We start from the raw sequence: 26193 nt of genomic DNA, 5'->3' as shown, positions 1-26193 counted from the left end.
AGTACGCATGCTCAATGTGATTCCAACCATAGATATCGTACTAGACTCCATATCTTAAGGCGGCGTAAGTAACTGGCGGCCATTTTGGGACAGGGCACTTTTCTGGCGAGTTCATTTTTCTCCCGCCTCACAGAATTCTTTACGGACTTACAAACTAATATTAATGTGGCTATGATCCATTCCGCATGTTGTTTATGTTACATTCATTTTTAACTCACATGACATGTCAAAATGGCCAACAAGTGACGACGCCTGAGCGTATCCGGCCTTAAATATACGATATCTATGATTCCAAAAGGTCATAACATGACATAAAAATGGGTGATCGCACTTTTGATCCAACAAAAAAAAAAAAAAAAACAAGGGATGAATATAAATGAGTGGTGATTCTGTAAAGTATGACTTCCATCTCCACCTGAATAAAAACCACAGTTGTCGCCGTCGCCGCACTCCTCGTTGTAATGGTTACAGTCGGAACGGCGCGGGTAACAGGCACTAACTGGCGAGCGGAGGCGCGGCGAACGCGACGGCGGGGTGAGCCAATCGTACGTGTCCGCGTCGGCGCGGGACCGGTGGCAGCAGCGCCGCCTCCCGGGCAAGGAAGAGCTCCTCTCGGGCACTTCGGGAAGCAGCTCGGAGAGTATTCTCCTCAGGATTCCGCGCTCGGGGGCGCCCCCGCCGCGGCCCCGCTCGGCTCGGATGTGCTCGTAGATGTCCCGCAGGGCGGCGTCCAGCGCTTCGTAGACGGCCCGCTTGGATTTTGGTCCTTCGCCGCCACCGACGGCGGACTTTTTCTTGTGGAAAGGCACCGGGCTGACCAGGTAGGCCAAGTTGGACATGGACTCCGAGGGTGTCCGGGGGTCCCGCCGGGGGTCCGGCCGAGGGTCCCGCCGGGCCCGCTCTCGCTCGTGGCGAAGCACGGTGGTAAAGCGGGTGTAAGAAGCCGGGCAGCGACCCTTGCAAGAGCTGATGAGGTGTCGGTGCTGATAGCCCTGGTTCTGCCCCACGCTTTGGGGACCGGGGTGGCGGCGGCGGCGCCAGTGGGCGGGGCCGCCGCACAGACTCTCCGAGGACGTCGGCGAGCATCGGTCAAAGTCGCTCTCGCTGCAAAACGAAGAACCCTCGGCTCGGATGAAGTCGCTCAGGTCCGAGGCCGCCGCGTCTCGCTCGCTGTCAGAGTAGTCGGCGGGCGGCGGCGCCCGCGGGACGGGGGGTACCTCCGGCCCGGCGCGGGGCCGACCCTCGGGCGGGCCGCGGGCTTCGCGCTCTACGGCTCTATCGTCGTCCTCCTCCAGGAGGGACTCCACGGAGAATCGGCGTTTGGGAAAAGAAGGGGTGGCGGCGCCGCTACTGGCCCGGGACGAGGAACCGCCCGGCGTGGTGGCACCCGACGCCGCCTCGCCGTCACCTAGGTCGGGCATGGATTTGGACTTGGCCACCAGGCTCTCGTAGGCGGATACGCGGTCGGGAACGTTGCGGCGCGGCGCCGAAGGGGAGGGGCGGCGCGGGCACGGTCGGGGCAGCCGCTCCAAGTCCGAAATGCGGGCGCGGACCGAGCGGATCACCTCGGACGGGATCATGTGCGCCCTGTCGATGCGGTGCATTTTGCGGTACAGCTCCAGGAAGGCGGGGGAGTCGCGCGGCGTCCCGCGACGGAGACTCGGTGCTGAGCCGTCGCGGGCCAACGAGCCGGCGCTCTCTGAGCGGCGGGCGCGCCGGCGCTCGGGGTCCGAGCATGGGAGGTCGTCGCAGCTTCGGGATCGGAGTTTGGGCGGCGGTGGCGGCGATGGCGGCCGCCCGCTGGTGACCGGACGACTCATGCTGTTTGAATACATGACGCATGCGGCCCCACCTTGTGTTTAAAAGACGTCCCACCAGAGGGCAGCGTGGCGGAAGAAGAAGAAGAAGAAGAAGCAGGAAAAGCGGGTTAAGCGGTCGACAGAAGAGAAGAAAGCAAGGAGGGAAAGCTTCACAGTAAAAAAACAAAACAAAACGCCATTGTTGACGTCTAAAAATCTGATCCGGCGGCCACTCCATTTGGAGCGGGAGGGGCGATTGGACGTCAATGGCGCTGATCGTTCAATGCCAGCCATCCCAGTTCAAATGGATTTAATGTCTGTCAGTGTATATGGCAGGGAAATATCTCTTAAGAGGTGAGAAATTAAGTGTAAAACGGCTGCTGTTTTGCCTTAATGGCAGCCATGTTGGGAGGGGCGACACTCATTGCAATTGTAATACACGATATCCATTCTGAACTACATGTAGGCAAAACCGCATCAAAAATATTAAAAGGAAAAATACAGTTAAGTATCATCTTTATTTAAAAAAAATGTCTATCGATTTTAAAATTCAACTTAAAAAACTTCAAAATTGTATTTTTATTTTGTAACCCTATCTTTTTAAATTGAAAAAAAATATCAAAAAACTTAGCTATTTTATAAATCTTTTTAAAATCTATTTTTAAATTAATATATTTTTTAATTATTAAAAATTATTTTAAAAAACACATTCCAGTAAACATCAAAACTTTTAATTTATTAAAAACATTTTAAAAAACTGTTTTTATCAATTAAAAAAAAAAAAATCTATTTCAAAATGTGTATTTTTTTAAATTATTATTTTTGAATTGTTTTTTTTTTATTTTTTGTGAAACATGATCTTTTTTAAGTAAAATTAAATCCATTGATGCAATTGAAAAATCCATACCAAAAAAGTTTTTCATTGTCAAAGAAAATACAATAAAATATGATCTAGTTTTAACTTAAAAAAAACATTTAAAACGGTTTTTATCTATTTGAAATTTCTATTTTAAAAAATGTATACCTTATTAAAAAAAAATATATATATATACAGTAAAATATGATTTTTAATTAAAAAAACATTTTTAAAAAAAACGTATCAATTTCAAAAATATTTTTAAAATCTATTTAAAAACTGTTTTAAAAATTCAAAAAAATTTCCAGTAAAATATAAATTCTTTCAATTAAAAAAAAAAATTACCTATTTAAAAATCTATTGAAAATATCTATCAGAAAAGTAATTTTTTCAATTATTAAAAAATATTGTGATATGAATATAAAACATGATCTTTTTTATTTAAAATAAAAAAACGTATCTATTTAAAAAATGTTTTTCTTTATTTTTAAAAACATTTTGATAGCAAAATATCTGTTTTAATTATAAAAAAACATCTACAACTGTTATTATCTATTTAAAAAATCTTTTGAAAATATCTATTGGAAAAACTATTTTTAAAAAGAATTTTTCATTTTAGTAAATATCTCCCAAATTCTGTAATAGAAACAGCAAATAACATGTATTATATATGAAGTGATTAGTCTTCTAAATCACAAAAATAAATGATTAGTAATCTCTTCATTTAAAGACATGGTCCTAATCCTCTTTTTTCAGTCCCTTGACTCATTGACAACGGCAACAGACGTCCAATCTTTTTGGACTGGGAAGGATGGCAGTACTGGTTAATTAAAATGAAATAATAATAAAAAAGGAAAAATTGCAGTAAATGTTTTTATTCCATTTTATTTAAATATATATATATTTTAATATTGAAAAAACAAACAAACAAAAAACTTTAAATAATTTTATCTATTAAAAAAAGTTCATTATTTTTTTAATTAAAAAAGAAAAGATACTTCTAATCTGACTGAGTGGTGACGTGTCGCCAACCTTTTTGAGTAAAGGTTTATATGACACTATTTTGAAATATAAATGGTGAATAACCTCGTTTACACATGAAGCAATTAGTTGACTAACTGCAATGATAATTAGTGATGATTTGCTGCATCGCTGTTTCCCCTACCTTTGGCACGTGAGGGCGAGGACGGCGAGGAGCGAACGCTGGGCTTTTTCAAGTTGGAGCCGCCGGCGTCGGGCACGTTGTGCGACGTGGCCGCTCTCTCGGGGTATGACGGGGCGGGCTCCGACTTCCTTCTCTTCCTGTAGTCACTAGCGGCGCTGAAACACACACCAACCTCCGTGAAGTTGGACCCCCCATCAGACACAAATGTACTGTGTTATGAAAAAGTATCTGAACCTTTTGAACTTTTTGCATAAAATCACCATCAAATGTGATCTGATCTTTGTCAAAATCACACAGATGAAAAAACAGTGTCTGCTTTACCTAAAACCACACAAACATTTATAGGTTTTCATATTTTAATGAGGATAGTATGCAAACAATGACAGAAGAGGGAAAAATAAGGAAGTAAACCATCACATTTAATATTTTGTGGCTCCCCCTTTGGCAGCAATAACTTCAACCAGACGCTTCCTGTAGCTGCAGATCAGTCTGGCACATCGATCTTGGCCCATTCTTCTCCACAAAACTGCTGTAGTTCAGTCAGATTCCTGGGATATCTGGCATGAATCACTGTCTTTAGGTCATGCCACAGAATCTCAATGGGGTTCAGGTCTGGAATTTGACTTGGCCACTCCAGAATGTGTATTTTGTCCTTCTGATGTTCATTTACTTCTGTGTTTTGGATCCTTCTCTTGTTGCAGTATCCATCCTCTTTTTAGCTTCAACTGTCCGACAGACAGTCTCGGGTTTTCCTGCAAAACATCCTTTTGAATTCATTCTTCCATTAATGATGGCAAATTGTCCAGGCCCTGAGGCAGCCCCAAATCATGATCCCCAAATCATGATCCCACTGCCATGCTTCACGGTGGGGATAAGGTGTTGATGTTGGTGAGCTGTACCATTTTTTCTTCACACATGACGTTGTGTGCTACTCTCAAACAATTCAACTTTGGTTTCATCAGTCCACAACATATTTTGCCAAAACTTCTGTGGAGTGTCCAAGTGCCTTTTTGCAAACATTAAACGAGCAAAAATGTTTTTTTAGACAACAGTGGCTTCCTCTGTGGAGTCTTCCCATGAACACCATAGTTTTACATATAGTTGATGTGTGTACAGAGTTATTGGACTGTGCCAGTGATTTCTGGAAGTCTTTGGCACACACTCTCGGGTTCTTTTTTACCTCTCGGAGTATTCTGCGCTGACATCTTGGTGTCATCTTTGTTGGACGGCTACTCCTTGGGAGAGAAGCAACAGTCTCCATTTGTAGACAGCTTCTCTGACTGTTGATTGATGAACATCCAGACTTTTAGAGATGGCTTTGTATCCTTTCCCAGTTTTATAGAAATCAAAAATCCTTGATCGCAGGTCTACAGACAGATCTTTTGACAGAGCCATGATGCACATCAGGCAATGCTTCTCATCAAGACAATTCTTACTAGGTGTGTGTTTTATAGTGGGCAAGGCAGCTTTAAACCACTCACCCGTGATTGGGCACACACCTGACTTAAATTGTTTGGTAAAAATTGGTTTCAATTGCTCTTTAAGTGTCCTTAGGCAGGATTCCCTTACTTATTTTTCCCCCTTCTGTGATTGTTTGCATGCTATCCTCATTAAAATATGAAAACCTATTAAGGTTTGGGTGGTTTTAGTTAAAGCAGACACTTTTTTTTCATCTGTGTGATTTTGACAAAGATCAGACCACATTTGATGCTGATTTTATGCAGAAAAGTGAGAAATTCCAAAAGGTTCAGACACTTTTTCATATCACTGTACTTTTATAATTTGTAATGTTGACATCACGCAGCCCCCTACCTACGGTGGAACGGGAACCGCAATGGTGCCGCTCGTTTGTGATGTAAAAATTTCCGTTTTTGCTGCCACGGTTTTGCATTTATTACAAATGATTTTTTTAGGTCATCCAGAGTTCAGTACAAACGCTAGGATAACATTTCCGGGTCAATTGATGTTGTTGGGGGTGGAGTCTTAGGGTACTCTGGATGATCTAAAAACGGTATTTGTTGTATCTCAAAACCTGTAGCCGCACAAACAAACGTAGCAACAACAAACGAACAGCCCCGTTTCAGGGGTATGTGACTTCAACACTACAAATTAAAAGTAGAATATAAACAAAACTCTCATTTGCATGTACATTTGCGTCTGATGGAGGGGCCAGTGATTGGCCCAATCAGAAATCAGGCCAATCACGTTATTTTCAAAGGATAGCAGTCAGGTGAAAAACACTGCATTTTTTTTTTTTTTTGCTAAGTATTCATTCATTGGTACGTATATATCTTATTTCAACTGTTTCAGAGCATTCTATTGAGTATCCCATCCGATGGTGAAGGTTTAGAAATGCTACTATGAATCTCCATCTGAGAAGAGGGCGCGTGGAAGGCTGATGTTGACAACACGGGGGGAGGGGCAAAGTCCAAACCCATGATACAAAAGGGCTTACTTACCTCGCGGGTCTTTCGGGGGGCTTGTCGGAAGGAGATGGCAGCAGAGCGGCCTGCGAGACACAAGATGGGCAAAATGATGAAAAGCCGGAGCGACTCCTCCCGAGCCGACGCGCGCCTCTGGATGCGTCGCAGTCAAAAGGACCCCCCGTAACCCGGCCGATGGTTCCGCCGTGTGGCGGAAACACAACCAAAACAAAAGCGCCGATTCGGAGAAAGAATGTGAATGAGCGAAGATGCTAACCCCAAGGCTGGGGGTAGGGGCAAATGCTAGCTTAGAAACATGGACTGGAACCACTGGATCGGACCATAGACTTCATAACCTTATTGACATGACACGGGAAACCGATTCGTAGGGGCCCTGTTTTCAAAAACTTCAAATATTTTCAAAACCAAAGTTGCTACCGACCAAAAACCAAAACAGGCACCTACCTTAACCATACATGAGTCTCCATGAGCAGCGACATGAAAAAATTCAAAGTCGTTCCCTTATAAAAATCCAGATTAATTATTTAATATACAAGTATAACACAACTTGGCTATAAAATCTCACATTTTACACTAGATGCACAAAAAACACCAAATGCAGAGATAATCCCCAATATTTTCAGGATTAATAGCATTATTTAACATATTAGTTTTTGAACAAAATAGCAACTTTTTTTTTTTTTTTAATTTACTTTAAGTTTTTAACAGCTAATAAATCACTCAATTTAACATCAGAAACTTAATACTTGAGGAAAACATGCAGGATCAATTATGAATAATATCTACTGTATTGGCCCGGATATAAGACGGCCCTGATTATAAGACGACCCCCTTTTTTTCAAGACTCAAGTTTGAAAAAAGAACACCAAATTAATTTCTATACAGAAAATAATTACAGTACATCCGAAACAAATGATTATAACAATATATTCGAGAGAAAAAGCATGTTATTTTGCCTCATTCAAATCTTAATATCTGAACATTTAAATATGTCAACTAAAGTGCAATCACATTCGTAAATGAATGGCTTCTGGTTTTTGAAATGTAAATAAACCAATCTATTGTAATAAAACAACAAAATTGCAATAAGTGAAGTCTAACTGTAACTGTAGTCTTGAAACAAATCTGAATAAGGAAAAACATTTGATTAAAATAATGCAAACTGGTTAAACTTGAGAGTAGCTAAGATCTGTCATGACAGAACATTGCTTCAATGATATCTGGCGCCATCTAGCGTCGTGAAGGTTTATAATGTCTAGACCCCGAAAATAAGACGACTCCCACTTTTTCAGTCTTATTTCAATGCAAAAAACACCGTCTTATATTCGGTCCAACACGGTAATATGTAAATAGAGTATTAATAAATTCTATATACAATCACAACTTATTATAGAATAGAATAGCCCTTTATTATCATTATACACTATAGACTATTAGTGAATGAGGCTAGCAGCCGCTTGGCATAAACAATTCTTGTGAATAAATGCGTAAATCCCCGAATTCTTTATAGATATGGACATAAAATAGTCTCGATTCTTGGTTAAAAGCAAAGAAACTGTGCAGTTAGTGTTTATTTTACATATATTGTCGAAGTACCATGCTACTATGTTAGCTAGCGGCCGCCTAGCATTAAAGGAGATTTTCTGGCGAAAATTCTTGTGAATAAATGCTTAAATCCCCGAATTCTTCAGAGATATGGAGGCAAAACAGTCTCGATTTTTGGTTAAAAGCAAACAAAACGTGCAGTTAACGTTTATTTTACGTTTATTGCTGCAGCACAATGCTACTCTGTTAACGAATGAGGCTAACGGCCGCCTGGCATAAAAGGAGCTTTTCTGGCGAAAGTTGTGAATAAATGCTTAAATACCCGAATTCTTCATAGATATGGATGTAAAACAATCTCGATTCTTGGTTAAAAGCGAAAAAAAAAACAAAAAAAAAAACGTGCAGTTAGTGTTTATTTTACGTATATTGTCGGAGTAAAATGCTACTCTGTTAGCGAATGAGGCTAGCGGCCGCCTGGCGTAAACAGAGCTTTTCTGGCGAAAATTCTTGTGCGTAAACGCTTAAATCCCCAAATTCTTCATAGATATGCACGTAAAACAGTCCCGATTCTTGGTTAAAAGCAACAACAACAAAAAACGTGCAGTTAGCGTTTATTTTACGTACCGGTATATTGTCGAAGTACAATGCTACTATGGTAGTCAATGAGGCAAGCGGCCACCTGGCGTAAAAGGAGCTTTTCTGGCAAAAATTCTTGTGCATAAATGCTTAAATCCCCGAATTCTTCATAGATATGGACGTAAAACAGTCTCGATTCTGGGTTAAAAGCAAAGAAACCGTGCAGTTAGCGTTTACTTTACGTATATTGACAAAGTACAATGCTACTATGTTAGCGAATGAGGCTAGTGGCCGCCTGTCGTAAACAGAGCTTTTCTGGCAAAAATTCTTGTGAATAAATGCTTAAATCCCTGATTTATTGATAGATATGGATGTGAAACACTCTCGATTCTTGGTTAAAAGTAAACTATGAGGCTAGTCAGTTACGAAAATTAGCGGCCTCCATGTGTAAACAAAGAAGAAAATTCCTGCGACAAAATGCTTCAATCACGCATGCATGGTACGAAAAATATAATATTTACCTTGAATTCTTGAACAAATACCTGAGACACTACGTCCTTCTTCATCTCCTACTATAACGTCCTACTTCTTGTGAATTGCAGGCTGAGACAATCCTTCCTGTTTGTATGCGGTCCAGCTTTCGTAGTTAAATCCAATCATAAGTAAATCCAAGCTTAAATCCGACATGAGCGTGTGCCGTCTTCGGCTATTACTAAATGAAGCTCGGCCCCCCTCTGATAAGGCGTTACACACAGAATGACTAAGTGACACGTCAATAGTCATGAAGTCTATGCGCGAATGCTACGCTAACGTTATGTGTTACATTTAGTGTGTGATGATCACTCATTAAAGGATAAAGCAACATTGCATGTTCTCTCTTGCCAAGATAAGAAAGCAAATATTACCATGTGTTTCAAAACAAGATAGCCTGGAGAGGACACAGGCTAGTGTGTGTTGAGCGCAGCACGTCACTTGAGTGACACACTTAAACATTGCTACGATGCAGGCTAACTACACATGAATTCATTTCATATCTTGAGGTACCGCTGTATTGTCAATGATTTTTAATAGCCGCGTTCACACGTCAACCACACGCGCGGTTTACCTCGATACGCTGGCGAGCCGACACGTCTGGATTATAATCCAGACGTTTTTTAGGAGGCTTGAGCGGGGATGAGCGTGGGAGTGGGAGGAGCGAGGTGAAGATGAGGTGAAGGAGGAGAAAGAAGCAGCAACAGCAGCAGCGGCGGCGGTGAAAATGAAACAAAACAAAGAAGTGGAGAAGAGGGTGGACACCCGTTAGATGCCAGACTTGAATTCTCGGAAGGGTCACTTTCTTAGCCACGCACGAGCAAGCGATATTAAAAATGATGCTTTTAATCATTTGTACTTTTGATTAAAACTCAAAAGTCACTTCATGTTGCTACAAAAAATGTTTCAAACTGTTAAGTCCTAAACAGAATCATTGTGCCGAGACATTTACTTTGTTTCTATTGATTTCTCTCTTTTTTTTAATTAAAAAAAAAAGGGAAAGAATAATAAATATAGGTAGTCCCAGGTTAGAAAACGAGTTCCGTTCCTATGCCGGCGACGTAACCCGAATTTCCACGTTAGTCGGAATGAGGAGGGGGATAGGGAATAGTGACTAGAAATCAACACTGTCATCAACACTTTCTGGCTGTGACTCAGTCAGTCTTTGCCTATTTTCTTCCTTTAACCTCTACATCAAAACTTCCTATCTCAACTTTTTGATCATCTGAGAACAGACCACATCAGATGGTCACTGAGCCACCTTCAGCACAGTTTTTTTAAAACAACCATTTCATTGTTATCCATGTTTGACAACTCTAACACATAATACAGTAATGACATAACATTATTATTATTATTATTAAACTTATTATAATTGTGTTTATAATTGTTGTATTTTATACTTCAATATCCTTGCAAACTGTGTTATTCTTACCAATTGTGCTATTCACCCAGCTGATGAGGCATCCATAGCTTTAAAAAAAAATTTTTATCCCTCAACCGCCTTTCCTTATGAGGGCTGTCTACAAAATGAAATATAAATCTTAAATTTAAAAAATCAGATCCCCGGTGGCTTTTATTTTTAAAGCTTTCTTAATTTTTCTATCTCATTAGCTATTGTGACAGCCCTGGCCGTTTAACTGTTGTTTTTATTTTTGAGAATTTCAGTCAGCTGATCGCCGCCTCTGCCAGCTGGCTGCTTCCCCTCCCACTGTGACACAAGATGATTGGCGCCGGACGGACGGACGACGTTGCGGCCGCTGAATGGCCATGACGAAAAGGCGGCAAGCTTCTTAAACCTGCCGCTGTCAACGCTCTGGGAGGTCACATTTGACAGCATTCTGCCACGGTCCTCCTGGCCAGCTGTTTGCTTGCCATTCACTCTCGTGTGCGTTTGATCGCTAGTTTGATACACTCCCGCTTTTTCGGTGAGGTCTTTTGTGTTTATTCCTTATTAGATCGTTTTTGTTCACCACTGTAAATAAGAGCACTGAAGCAGTAGGGGTAAGTCGCCATTTCTGTTCAACCTGTTTTCTCCTGTTTTGTTTAGTGTAAGAACCTAAGTTAGTGGCTGTCTTTTATTTGTTCCTTTTACACGATCAGGGTTTAGTTAGCGGGTGGGGTTCAAGTGTTGATTCCTTTTGTTTGTTGTTTTGGCCTTGGCTTACCCTGAAGCCGCGCTTTATCCACATTCTGTATATTGTTCATTTCGAGTTTGATTTGTGTAAATAAATTGTGTCCACTCGTACCTTGTGTGGCTCGTTTTATGTTACGCCCTTAGCGAGCCGTCCATGGGACGTAACACTATGGGGGTAGATTTGTGTCTTTATTATTAAATCATAAGTTCAATTTAAAATAAAGTTATAGTTTAGTTAGTTTAGTCTTATATTCGCGGTCTAGACATTATACCATTTCACGACGCTAGATGGCGCCAGATATCATTGAAGCGATGTTCTGTCATGACATATCTCAGCTACTCTCAAGTTTAACCAGTTTGCATTATTTTATTGCAATGTTTTTCCTTTTTCAGATTTGTTTCAAGACTACAGTTACAGTTAGACTTCACTTTCATGGTTAATGCAGTTATTGCAATTTTGTTGTTTTATCACAATGGATCGGTTTATTTACATTTCAAAAACCAGAAGCCATTCATTTACGAATGTGATTGCACTTTAGTTTACATATTTAAATGTTCAGATATTAAGATATAAATGAGGCATAATAACATGCTGTTTCTCTCAAATATATTGTTATAATCATTTGTTTCGGATGTAATGTAATTATTTTCTGTATAAAAAATAATTTGGTGTTCAAAAAGTCTTTTTTCAAACTTGAGTCTTGAAAAAGAGGGGGTCGTCTTATAATCAGGGCCATCTTATATTCGGGCCAATACGGTATATACAGTATTTTCAATCAAAAAAGTCACTTCAATCCCCCAAAAAACGTGTTTGAATGCAAAAACTAATTTGACTCAAAAAGGAACAACATGGTGCTTCAATCCCCAAAAATATTTCCTCAGAAAAAATTCATATGCAAAAATAGATATATTTTTTGAAAATATTATTTTCATTTGAAATTATTATTGTTTTGATTAAAGTGCAAAAGGTTTTGAACTCACTTTTTTTTGTTGCACTTCACTATTGGTCAGAAATGTTTGAGTGATAAGTGGGTACACCAATGGCTTATTTCTCTAAAGCTTAAAGAAGCAACAATCGTTTATCAATTATGTCGTCTTAGCGGCAAGCAGACGTTTTAAAAAAACATTTTTTTCAGTCTTCAAGTAAAGTACGCGGTGGCTTGGCTGTACAGTCGGCCAGCACACACATACGCCAAAAAAAAAAAAAAAAAAAAAAAAAAAAGCCCAGTCAAAAGGGGCACTTTGGGCATGTGGGGGCAAAGGGGCAGGTGCTCAAGCACCCTCCGCCCCCCCTCTGCACGTGCCTGCAGTACAATGACGTATATTACATTTTTTGAGTACTTATTTTAAGAATTAGGGGCATTTAGGGGTACCGTATTTTTCGGACTATAAGTCGCAGTTTTTTTTCATAGTTTGGCTGGGGGTGCGACTTATACTCTGGAGCGACTTGTATGTGTGAAATTATTATCATATCATTTCACATGTTATTTTGGTGTTTTGGAGTGACACTGATGGTTTGGTAAACTTGTTCGCATGTTGTTTATGCTAAAGTTATCTGAATAACTCTGAATAGCTACGTTACGTTAACATACCGGCCACGTTCGCATTTTGTTGTTCATACATCATTTAACATTTTATCATACTGTACACTTATTCAGCATTTTGTTCTCTAATGTATTTTTATTTTAAATTGCCTTTCAAGATGACATATCTGTTCTATGTGTTGGATTTTATCAAGTAAATTTCCCCCCAAAATGCGACTTATACTCCAGTGTGACTTATATATGTTTTTTCCTCTTTGTTGGGCATTTTATGGCTGGTGCGACTTATACTCAGGTGCGACTTATAGTCCGAAAAATACGGTACTTAAATGGTTCATTCTGATTTACGCGGAAATTCAGGTTACGTCGCCAGCGTAGGAGCGATAACTTGTTCGTAACCCAGGGACTACCTGTATTAAGATAAATGGTAAATTTCTTTTTAATTAAAAAAAAATGAAAAAATGGAGACACTGACCTCAAAATTGTGTTTATAAATCGTAACGGATGTACCGAATGAAGTGACAGATGAATTTCAAAAGACTCGCCGTAAACACATAGGCCAAACGTGCACATGCAGTGTGAGTACAGCACACATGCAGCAGAGGGTGCTAAAGGCGTTAAAATAATATGGAAGACAGTCTTCCAGTAAGAGGCAAATGAAATGGATGCAAATGACTCCACTCCATAAAAATGAATATGTATATCAATTTCTGCTATCAAACTAAATACAAAAAGCCAAAATAAATTCTGTCAGACACAGCACCCAACACATCATGCCCACTAGAGCTGCCACAACTCATCCAGTATCAAATTTTGTTCATGGATGAATCCTCAAAACTAACCACATCTTTTTTAACTGTATACCGAAATTTTCGGACTATTTATTTGGATTAATAGGTACCACTTTATTTGACAGCGGGCGTCATAAGACCGTCATAATTATAACATGACACTCTCATGTGCGTTACTAAATGCTTATGACAGATGTAATTAAGTGTCATCCGGCAAACTATGTCATTAACTCCATTCATGTCCAGCTGGGATATTTTACATCCATTCAAAAGTGAGATCATTTGCCGGATAACACTAAATGACATCTGTTATAAGCATTCATGAATGCTCATGACAGTGTCATGTCATCATTGTGATTGTCTAATGACAATCTCATGGTGCCACTGTCAATTAATGTGCTACCAAATACCATAACTAACAATTAATGAAACAACTGGAACAGTAACTGAAGAAATAATGAGCACAGAACATGCATTTTGATTGTTATTTACATCTGTAGCGCTGCTATACATGCTAGGAGGCATGTTGGACAACAACACTGTTGACAGCAGAGGTTGACTGTCTACCCCAAGGGAGCAATGATGGCCAAATGAAGTTTTTTGAAGCAATGACACTTTGCACCATTTGCCTGCAAATCATGGTGGTTTGTTTGGTCTTATGTCGTTCATATAATCATATTATAATCTTATCTATGAAAAAATATCGTTTTTGTGATAAATTTTGTGGGTGGCGGCTTATAGTCAGATGCGCCTTATAGTGCGGAAATTACAGTATATTGTTTTAATTTAAAAAATTTTCATTAATTAAAAAAACAAAAAACAAACAGCAGATAATATTTATTTTATTATTTTGTATATTTTGTGATTTTAATATATGTAATAATATATTTATTACATATATTTATTATACATATATTCATTTTTATTATTTATTTTGTTTGATTCATGATTTATATATTTGGATTTATTTTGCTTTATAATTTATGAATACTTTGACAGTCAAACATTTAAATATTCTCATATTTAACATATTTGATTTTCTTTTTGGTCACATTTTATTGAAATAAATAACGAAAAGTATTTTTTGGTTCATTTGTTCAGTTTTAAAAAAACTCTATTTTAATTAAATATTAAAATTTATTAATTATCTAAACATAAGAGAAAAAGTTGAAATAGTTTTTTAGTTTTTTACTTGTATTTTTTTAAATTTAATTTTAATTTCATTGTTTATACAGTATTTATTAAAAAATATTTGAATAAAAGCAAAAAAAAAAAAGCTGGAATATTTTCTACTTTTTTGTTTACAATTTTTATTTCATGAAAGGATTACAAGATTTTTTTAAAAAATGAAAAAACACCCTTTTTAACATTTTTAAAATTTAAAATATTTTGAATAAAAACCAAAAAAAAAACAAAAAACATTTTCTTATCTATTTTTTGTTTCCGTCCTTGTTATTTTATTCTTTTTAAATATGTTGAATTAAAAAAAAAAAAAAAAAAAAAATTCCAATTCATTTTCCTGCTCACATTTTTTTTCTTCAAAATCACAAAACAGCAATGATTTTCTTTGGCCCGTTCCATCGCTGCCAACCCTCCCTGTCCAACCGGATTGGACGCCTATCGCCGTCATCGGCAAGAAAAGAGCTCATCTCGTAACGGTACGTGGCAGCTCTAATGCCTAGCCGGCCAATCAACTAGTGCTCACACACAAACACATCCTAGACTGGAAAAGACTAGCTAGCTGTGCTAGCCGCGCTAGCGAGGGCCCGCAGCTAACTTACCGGGCGGCCAAACTCCAGCTCGGAAAAGAACTTATACCAAGGCTCGTTCTCTAAATCTATGTCATCATAGCTCTGAAAACAAAAAAATAGCGTGACAGTGGCAAGAGAGACAAGGAAGAAAAAGTATGGAGAGAAGTCACCAAAACCTTGGATGACTTCACTTTGGATCACTTTTGTGTTCATTTTAGGGTCACTTCCTGTTGATTTTTTTGATTTTCAGGAATTTCCAAGTCACTTTCTAAATGTATTATTTTTTTAGGTTTCGTGTTATAAGTGGTAAAATAACATAATTAGCTGTGTTTTATGGTGAAAGTTGCCCCTACCAACATGGCCGCCACGTAGGCAAAATACTACAACAGATTTATTATCGGGCTTTATGCCTGTAGTTTTCATTAAGTCTCTAAACGACGAGAAGAAACAAAAACAGGCATAAAGGCGTGCCCGTGCGGCGGCCATCTTGGTAGTGGCAACTTTTACCTTCAAACACAATGAGTGGACATAACAACATAAGTTATTCTCCTGTTCGTTACAGGAGCAGGATTTTGGGGCATTTGCGGACCACGTCTTGCACATGTTGGACCCAAACGAAGTTGTTTCTATTGGCTGTAATCAATAAAAATAGGAAATACTTACGGGTCTTTCGTGCTCTAAAATGGAGGACTTTCCTGGCTCGTACTCAAAAATACTCCTTGGCTCGGCACGGTACTTTCGCGTGTCCACCTTCCTGTCGGGTGGACCCCATTCGTTCCTAGAGATGAAAATCACACACAAATTGTGAGTTGTCTGAGTTGAGTTGTCTTTTTAAAAGGGGCACTTTGGGCATGTAAGGGCAAAGGGGCAGGTGCTAAGGCACCCCCCCCCCCCCCACGTCCCTGATATTGACCCAAAACCGATGATAAAAAAACAAAGATGTTATTATCCGATATAATTTTAAAATGTGTTCATTGGCCGATATTGTTAGGTAGTATCGGCTCTCTTATGTTCTCTTATCCCGGCTACCCGATAATATCAGACAACTGTAATATTATTTTCAAAAAACTATTTAACTGTCAAGTTAACATCATTTTTAATGCCTCGAATATTTAGTTTACTGCTTTTTAAGGCCTGAATTTTCACAAAATTTATTTAATGACTTTTAATGCTTTTTAATGACCTGCATTTGATTTGATTAAAAAAAAAAGTTTGTTTCTACCGTATTTTTCGGAGTATAAGTCGCAGTTTTTTTTAATACTTTGGCTGGGGGTGCGACTTATACTCTGGAGCGACTTGTGTGAAATTATTAACGCATTATGGTATCATTTCACATGTTATTTTGGGGTTTTGGAGTATGACTGATGGTTTGGTAAACTTGTTAGTATGTTCTTTATGCTATAGTTATCTAAATAACTCTTAATAGATGTACAATACATGTAACATTATCATACTGTACACATATTCAGCATGCTGTTCTCTATTGTATTTTTTATTTTAAATTGCCTTTCAAGATGACATATCTGTTCTATGTGTTGGATTTTATCAAGTCAATTTCCCCCCAAAATGCGAATTATAAGTTTTTTTTTTCTTCTTCATTGCGCATTTTTGTGCTGGTGCGACTTATACTCAGGTGCGATTTATAGTTCGAAAAATACGGTACTCCTTTTTGAGTTGAACATCATAAACAGCATTGTTTATGTTTTTGGTAGTTAATGAATTAAAAAAAGGATTTTTTTCTTTCTTTTTTTTTAAAGGAAAAAATACTCAGATTTTCAGATTTTGCACTATATGATGAAAGCTGACTATGGAAAATTATTGAATTAAAAAAAGGATTTTTTTCTTTCTTTTTTTTTTAAAGGAAAAAATACTCAGATTTTCAGATTTTGCACTATATGATGAAAGCTGACTATGGAAAATTATTGATAAAGCTAATACAATGCAGTGGTATCTCTACACACATACACATACAGTAGAGGTCCCTTTTAGCCAATTGGATGCCAAGAATTTTAGAGAATAGCCAATGGCAGAGCAGCTAGAAGTATGTCACGTTCCGTCAAGTCTGGGAGCTGCAAGTGCCACCCATACTGTATTTTTGCATTTCTTATCCTTAAATTTCTTTTGTTAACAAGAGGCAATATTTTCCCATTGAGGCGTTTCTTATGTAGAGACGTTCTTAAGTAGAGGTACCACTGTATTCCTTGCCAAATTTTTGTGCTTCAGACTGCACATTGCCAATATAGTAAAATAAAAATAAAATAAAAATGACTACAAAAATAAGGGTAAACAATGTTCCCTCACATGTCGGGCGTGTCGCGGTCGCTGTCTCGGGCTCTCAGCTGGAGCAAAGAGGGCGCGGGCGGAGGCGGGGGAGGCACCGGCGACGGAGAGGGCGACGGGCTCTTGGCCAGCGGCCGGTACGTGTGGGTGCGCGGGGCCGGGTGGGCCAAGGTGGCGCCGGGGGGCACGCCGTAGTCGTCTGTCCCACAGGTACCCCGTATCAGACCCGCCCGACGGCTTCTTGTGACCGTAGCTTACCGTTGTTGACGATGGCGTACGTCGCGCTGTACGTGTCCGAATAGTCGTCGTCTGAAAAGTAAAGTATGTATTAGTGCTGCGACGATTAATCGATTGACTCGAGTATTCGATTAGGAAAAAATATTCGAATTAAATCTTGTTGCTTCGACTGTTCGTTTAATTAAAGTGCCGTTGTAATGGTTTATTTTGAAAGTGTTTGTATTTAGTTTTATTGATTAGGGTGGATACAACGCCCTCTGGTCTACCTCTTTTCACATGGCGGAATCCAACTACTCCCTGTTAAGACCAACGTAAGTGAAGTTTTTGTTTGAGCTAATGTTTTTAATGCATTCATAATTTAGTTTATTTAGGTATATTATATATATATATATTATTAGAGGTGTGCAAAATTTCCGATTGTTAGATTATTCGCGATTCAGCCGTGGAAGATTCGAGAACGATTCACAAACATCCAAATTCCGATTATTGAAATATGTCAAGTAAAGCGGAAGTACACAACACTCAGCGCTCCGCGCCGTCTTCGGGACGGAACGGAGCGAGAGTAGCTAAACATCATGCTTCCCATTACCCGGCCCCTCGGGTAATGCCAATGTTCAACTCACGGCTCTAGCTCAACTCACGCAACGAGATAAAAAAACACAACAACATACCTGACTGCTGCCGAAAAGCTGTACATCCATATAATGTTACGGTGGATATCATTTACAGTATATAGGACTAGATGCAATATAGATTTGGTAGTGTTAGCAGCACATCTACAAAAAGCTAGATGCGGACGTTATAAACGGCCGCCATCTTAAAGCAGTACACTTCCCTGCAAGGCTGTTGTAGCCAACCTTCCAAGCAAACCTAATTAACTTTTTATCTAAAATACTCCTAAATCGGTAAAATATTGACTTGAATCTATCTTTAAAATAGTTTTAAAACTTTCACATGTCGAAAGTAGACAAAAGGGAAATTATGGAATAACAGGAGCAATTTTTACAAATTTAACGGTTGATTCACAACATTAAATTAATTGAATGTAATTTAAAGCTGCTGATACAGAATGGGGACTGGAGTTTTTTATTTAATGTTATTTTTGTATATTTGTTTACTGCTATATGTTAACTTGATACTGAAATAATAGTGTGGTTTAGCCTGAGAGTATTTTTGAACAATTTTGGAACTAATGTAAAAAACATTTTTTTAAAAAAAGAGAAAAAAAAAAAGGAGGGGGGTGCATCAATAATCGTTTTATAATCGAATCGGAGCCTCTGAATCGTAATCGTAATCGAATCGTTAGGTGCCCAAAGATTCCCAGCTCTATATATTATATAGGGCTGCAGCTATCGAATATTTTAGAAATCGAGTAATCGACTGACAATTCTATCGATTAATCGGATAAAACATTTTTTTAGGTAAAGAGCAATTATAAATATACAGGAGAAAAAAAGACATTTCATCTAATCTTGAACCATTTTCAGTCAATCAATGTCTTTATTTTCGATGTACATTGTTGAAAACAGCCAACAATTGCATCTCAGATGTAACTAGAATAAAAAATTTAAAAAAAAGTAATTCACTGCTTTCACTCAAAAAACTTAGATCTTAATATATATACAGTATATACAGTACTGTGTAAAAGTTTTAGGCAGGACATCTGCCTAAAACTTTTGCACAGTACTGTATGTTTTTATTATATTATGTATATACAGGATATACTGTATGTATATATTTTCCCCAAGTGGAAGCCTCCATGATCCTAATAAATTTAATAATTAAAAAAATATATATACAGTACTGTGCAAAAGTTTTAGGCAGGACACCTGCCTAAAACTTTTGCACAGTACTGTATATATACATTTCTTACCTAAAAATGGCGTTACGCTTGAAAACACACATCACTTAAAAGTTAGGATTTTTCCCCACGTGTTTCAATTGAATTTCTATTTGTGTCAAGCTATCTTTAAGTTCTCGTGAAGTTTTAAGTTAGTCTAAACTTTAAGTCTTGATAGGATATTGAGTTTTTGCAGTGTTCAAAATAAATGTATGATACAGGCTGTATTGGAGCACATAAGGGACCAGTGCTACTTGTTGTTTTATCCAGCAATGACTACTGAGCTAAAATTGATATTTAGCATTATTAAGTTTTTATTTTACACCCTCATCACTCCACAGCGCTATGTTATGTTAAAGCCTGTATGTAAGACACGTTAGCCATGCATCGACAGTGGTCATAATTAATAGAAACCTAGCCCTCCGCAGGGCTAACGTTACGTGAGCGAGCGACAGTAACGTTAATCTTATTTATTAGCGCTAAGCGCTCTTTGTTAGCGCTCTACTGCTTTAAGATGGCGGCTGTTTACTAACACCACTGACTCTGTCATTTCGCATCTAGTCCAACATACATGTGATCTCTATGAGACGCATCAGACGCTACCTGCTACCACAGTAGCATCACGCGGGCTAGTTTTTCGCAACATCGGCGTCGTTTGTAGCGGCTGTCGGCTGCAGTGAGTTTTTTTTGTTTTTTTTATTGCTTCTTCCTCTACGCACGTGACGTCAGCGCGTTGTCCCGCATTAAAAGTAGTCTGAGCAAAACGTGATGCTTAGAGTTGTCAAAATGAAACGATTACTCGAGGTGAATTAAATTACTTGGATTAGTTTTTAAATTCGAGTTACTCGAGTTGCTCGAGTATTCGTTTCAGCTCTAGTCTATTCAGTCGCTTTTTGTGGGAATATGTGTCTGAACCATTTGTTAACAGCATTGTAAAAAAAAACAACTTTTAGCATTATAGGCATTTTATAGCATTTAAGCTAGCGAAATTTTTCTGGCAAGTTAGCCAGTTGTTTTGTTGTACGTAGATCCTCAAAAAAAAAAGAAAAAAGTTTGAGGTTCAGCTGAGGTGTTTGAATTTTTCATGTTCCTTATCCGATTACTCGATTATTCGAACTAACTAGTCCATCGATTAATCGACTACTAAAATATTCGATAGCTGCAGCCCTAGTATGTATTAATCGGTGGCGATTGCTTTAAGACTGCAAGCCCCAAAACCAAAATTTGTTTGACATACCTGCTTTAATGGGGATTTCGCCTCTACCAACATGAGCCTATTTTAGCAGGGGCGGTGAAAGGTCTCTTCGGGCTTTTGCCGTGACTTGAAATGACTCAGTAGGCGTCCAACCCATTTGAAGCTGGAGGCTGCCAACCCTCCCAGTCCAAATGGATTGGACTTTTAGCGTTGTCGACGGCAGCCGACAGGCTTTTCATTCCTCCGTTATTTAACTTTTCTGACAGGTCGATGGCATCTCGCTCGTCATATTTAGTGACAATGGAGGCGATTACGCAACGGGCGCGGGGACAAAGGAGCCCTGTGCCGGACCCGGCCTGGAAATTGGGCCGCCTTTCCCAGAGTCTTATTAGTCAACTAATGAGTTGTGGGAATGCAAAGCAATTCAAGTTTCTTGCAGGATCTACCTGCTTTGTGGACCTTGTGGATCTGCTTGAACATGGTTTTGTACCAATCCTTGGGACGATCCACCGTCTAGGGAAAGGAAAAACAATATCAACCATATTGTCCGAATGGTCATCTGTGGCAGCTCATGAGTTCAAAATTGTAAAACCTTTTTTGTGGTTCAATTTTTTTTGGAGTGTAATGCAGTTTTTTTTGTTAATTCTAAAAAAATTCATTATTGGGCTGTCAAACGATTAGAATTTTTAATCGAGTTAATCACAGCTTAAAAATGAATTAATCGTAATTAATCGCAATTCAAACCATCTCTAAAATATGCCATATTTTTCTGTAAATTGTTGTTGGAATGGAAAGATAAGACACACGACGGACATAAACATTCAACATACTGTACATAAGTACTGTATTTGTTTATTATAAGAATGAATCCACAAGATGGCATTAACATTATTAACATTCTTTCTGTTAAAGGGATCCACAGATAGAAAGACTTGTAGTTCTTAAAAGATAAATTTGAGTGCAAGTTATAGTAATTTTATAATTTAAAACCCCTCTTAATGTTTTTGTTTTAGTAAAATTTGTAAAATTTTCAATCAAAAAATAAACTAGTAGCTCGCCATTGTAGATGTCAGTAATTACACCATGCTCACTCATGGTACTAACTCTTAAAATCAGTTGGACCCAAGCGCCAGCACAGGGCGCCAAACACCAAAAAACAAGTAACAAGTGGACATTACACTGTACTGTCATTTTAATGTGTTTGAAAAAAAAAAAAAAAAGAAAAAGAAAATTCGTTGAAAAAACAACAACAACAAAAAAAACTAATAGCTCGCTATTGTTGACGTCAGTCCCGTCACATCGGGCTCCCTGCCGTACTGCCACAGTGTCTTTAACTACCTGAGGTAGTGATTGAAATACACCACAAGGTGTCAATGGCGAGTTTTAAATTAATTAGAGATCTAGCCAAGGCAAAGTCCGAGTTTTATGTGTTTTTGCATAGCTATTTTGATTGGGAATGACAGTTCTCTTTGCATTGAGTGCTTTTCTTTTGGTGAACATTATTTTTGTGAGAGATAGGAATATTATTTTTGTTGTGCGTTCACTAAATGATACAGTAGCGATTTAACTGTTCCGCCCAAATGTATGATGGGAAGTTGGGAAACCATGGCTGTCAGTGGTGGCTGCAAATGTTTTACACTATGTTCTGCGTTGTGTTCAATTAGGCGTGTTAAGAAAAAGATCGTCTCCTGCTTTGCCCAAATGCATGATGGGAAGTTGGGCAACCATGACTGTCAGTTGTGGCTGCAAATGGTATACAGTATGTTCTGCGTTGTGTCCAATTAGGTGTGTTAAGAAAAGTTATTGAAGTGCAATTTTATCTTTCCTTGAAAAAGACATTTTATTTATTCTGTGTTTCTGCGCGGTATTAATATTGTTGTCTTTTACTGAAAAGATGCATGGTCTATTGTTTTTAGTTGCTATTTCTTAAAAAGTATTTTTGAATTTAAGAGTAAATGTTTATTGCGTTTAAATGGGTGTACTTAATATTAGTATTATTAATACTGTATTCTTACTGTAAATTGGTTTTTAAAAAATGGGGGGGGGGGCGCAGGCGCAATAATATCGCATATCGCAATAATTTATGAGAGAATTTATCCCCCACTAAAACTTGTTATCGTGACAGGCCTAATCGCAATAAATTGCAAACCCCCCCTAAAAACACAATGATCATTTTTTCCAATGTCATTCAGGCCTAGTGTCTAAGCAGCTGCAAAGGAGAATAAAAGGGTTAGATTGTGGATTAATTGGACATCTAATGCCGTCGACAGCAGCCGATGAGTTAACGCCGCTTTTATCCAGCGGCATTAAGACCTGCGTTTAAATAAAAAGAGAAGAAATGACGAGGCTCCAGAGTGAGGGAGAGCGTGGGCTCCAGCACGCAATTAGTACTTCACTCTCCACGGTGACCAAATGGAGAGGCCGCAAAAATGTTTGTCCTCTCACAATAGGACGCTTTGCCTTTCTTTTAAGACCCCCCCACCACACCCCCTCTTGTTATTCCTCTAACTCTTGCCCATTAAGTCATGGGTTGCTATTCAAACCAATTCAGCCTGACCACAACCCCTAAAAAAACTGTTGTCAGATTACTGTTTACAACTACTGTTGCCATGTGACTGAAAAAAAAAAAAAAAAGATCCTCAAAACTACATGAATTAAAAAACCAAAATCCCTGGTTGTTTAAAAAAAATGCACAATTGAAGGAGGTATTAATTTTTGGGGTCAAAAATAAAGCCCACCAATGGAGAAGAGTTAACATTTGAGTTTTTTTTGTAAATAAATTAAAATGAAATTAAACACTTGACAGCACACAATGCAGTCAGACTAAAGGATAAAAAGCTCACAGTGCGGATGGCAATGGGAATCCCCGACTCGTCCACGGGTCCGATGCCTTCGTAGTGAGGGGCCTTGATGATGGACACCTTGCTTTCCTCCTCAGAAAAACGGGCGATGGGCACCGAGCCGCCGTAGCTGGCGGACTCCCTGGTGAAGGCCTCTCTACCTTCTAAAACAGAGAAAACGGGGGTTAGCTCGATGTACGATCGAGATATCAGAATTTCAGACACCCCACCACTAGATGGCAGCGGCAAATATCAAAAGATCTGGTCACAAGTCAAACAAATTATAATAATTATAGTTGTCCGATAATGACTTTTTAACCGAAAAACCGATACCCCGATATTGTCCAAACTCTAAAAATCCAACACTGATATCAGACCGATATATGTGGTCGTGCACTTGTTAACGTGTGTAACGTGTTATTGTGATGCCCCACTGTATGCTTGAATAATGATAAATGTAACAACTTCAAGATATGTTTCAAATAAAATGAACATTCTGTGAAAAATAACAGAACTTCAACTGAATTTATAGAAAATAAATGTCCCATGTAAATAATACAAATTGAAATGAGCCCAAATGTCCTGAAAAGGAATCATTCACAATTGAATCACGGTTATGGTATAAAGTATAGTATAAAACAAAAAAAACAATCTGCAAACCAACCAGTTTACATGACATTAGTGCTGCAATGATTCATCGATTAACTCAAGTAATTCCATTAAAAAAAGCTTTGAATCAAATTTTGCTGCTTGGAGGATTCAATTACAGTGATCCCTTGCAATTTTTTTCCCAATTAAATAAATAAATTCAGTATTTTATAGAGATGTCCCAATCTGATCACGTACAGACTCTCACTCTCCCTCCTGCTGCTTTTCTCGGTCAGCAGTGCTGCTGGCGTCTGCTTGTTAAAGTTAAAGGGCAGGTGAAGACTTCAACTAATGGGCGTTTTACTCGTTTAAAATGTATTAAATGCATCATTCATTGTCTCAAAACTCATATTACCAAATATTTTTTTAATTGACCGCGTAGTTTTTGAGTTACTACCATAGCAACATCTTAGCAACGTGGGACGTGCCTCGCTACTAGCCGCTACCGATGACATCAATTCCCAAAGACCTCGCCAGCACTCCACTGTAATTAAAGTGGCGTTGTAATGGTTTGTTTTGAAGGTGTTTGCATTTAGTTTTATTGATTTGGGTACATATACTGCCATCTGGTGGCAACGGTGAATACGCCATAATTCGTCTAGCATGACTGAATTCAACTGCTCCCTGTTAAGGCAGCTCTACATGACATAAAATATTAGTATATCAGTTATAATATGACCTTATGAGTGAGGTGTACGAGAGGATGTTTTTGTTCACGCTTTTTGTTCATAGATGCACTCGGAGCTTCTCACCTGAGCTTCGACTCTGCCTGAGGCCTCCGGCGCGGAGCGAGGTGGGCGGCGGCGGGTATGACGGCGGCGACAGGGGCCTCTGGGCGTGCCCCGTGCCCCCGTTCATGGCGTGCGAGAGCACCTGGCCCTGCCGCAAACAGTACATATCTTCAGCTAAAATTGCACGGATTGAGTTAAACAGTATTAGTGAACAGAAAGACAAATCTCTTCTGTTAGCGAAGTGATGACGTCCAACGATGCGGATACAATGGAAGGCTCCCCTCAAAGGGAGATCTTACATGCCAGACAGCGACACATGACTAAACACTCAAAAGAAATGACTGAGTTAGTTCTAGCTACTGCTAAACGAGAAGCACAAAACTAGCACTGTTGGTGATCCTAAGCAGCAAAAGCATGAATTTCTCTGGAAATCATCACACTGAATTTCGTCAAATAGTAGCCAGTGGGTAACTGGGCATGGGCGGAGTCACTAGGCATGGGCGGAGTTATGCTACACAGGAGGGAGGGACTTTCAAGTTCCCTGACAACTAAAAAGGCAAACAAAATATTCACAAAAGTGCTGTGCGAAATGGGAAAAAAAAATCCCTTATCACGATTCAAGGTTGACTGTTATATCGGCCCTATATATGAACTTTTTTTTTTTAAAGATCGGCTTATATCAGATGATATATAGCCAATATAATGGAAAAACCGTTATCTTTGTGTGCTGATTTTTCTTATAAAGCTCAACCAATAAATTGGCTGGCCAATATATCGGGCCGATATATGGACTGTTTTCCAAGATTGCCCGATATCAGCCGGTATAATAAGATAACTGAGAACTGCTCACTGTTTGGGTGACGATTTTTCTTATAAAAGTCAACTTTTTTCAAGATCAGCCGATATCAGAAGATATATACAATAGCCAATATAATAGAATAACTGTTATGTTTGGGTGCTGATCTTTCTTATTATATAAATCGACATATACACTGACCGATTAATATATCGGGCCGATATTTGGACTTTTTTCAAGATTACCCAATATCAGCCGATATCATAGGATAACTGTTCACTGTTTGGCCGATGATCTTTCTTATAAAGGTCGGCCGATATATCGGGTCGATAAATGGTCTTTTTTCAATATCGGCTGATATCAGATGATATATAGCCAATATAATAGAATAACTTATGTTTAGGGCTGTCAAAATTATCGCGTTAACGGGCGGTAATAAATCTTTTAAATTAATCACGTTAAAATATTTGACGCAATTAACGCACATGCC

At 38.8% G+C, this 26193-nt stretch overlaps 1 protein-coding gene across 4 annotated transcripts in view; it reads right to left on the bottom strand.

The window, feature by feature from the left end:
* sorbs2a (sorbin and SH3 domain containing 2a) overlaps window positions 1-26193 on the bottom strand; it is a 109719-nt gene that overhangs the window by 27338 nt on the left and 56188 nt on the right. For all 4 annotated transcript variants that reach the window (XM_057842875.1, XM_057842877.1, XM_057842874.1 and 1 more), the window contains 11 exons: window positions 24929-25055; window positions 23532-23692; window positions 21135-21201; window positions 17675-17725; window positions 17438-17615; window positions 15800-15914; window positions 15167-15238; window positions 9491-9547; window positions 6280-6329; window positions 3821-3975; window positions 416-1852 (listed from right to left, as the gene is read on the bottom strand). In XM_057842875.1, the coding sequence (XP_057698858.1) occupies window positions 416-1852; window positions 3821-3975; window positions 6280-6329; window positions 9491-9547; window positions 15167-15238; window positions 15800-15914; window positions 17438-17615; window positions 17675-17725; window positions 21135-21201; window positions 23532-23692; window positions 24929-25055 (2470 nt within the window). The remainder of the gene's footprint in view (window positions 1-415; window positions 1853-3820; window positions 3976-6279; window positions 6330-9490; window positions 9548-15166; window positions 15239-15799; window positions 15915-17437; window positions 17616-17674; window positions 17726-21134; window positions 21202-23531; window positions 23693-24928; window positions 25056-26193) is intronic.

The sequence above is a fragment of the Corythoichthys intestinalis genome, chromosome 8 (assembly GCF_030265065.1).
Source record: "Corythoichthys intestinalis isolate RoL2023-P3 chromosome 8, ASM3026506v1, whole genome shotgun sequence".
Lineage (NCBI taxonomy): Eukaryota > Metazoa > Chordata > Actinopteri > Syngnathiformes > Syngnathidae > Corythoichthys > Corythoichthys intestinalis.
This window is presented reverse-complemented; position numbering and strand designations above follow the sequence as displayed.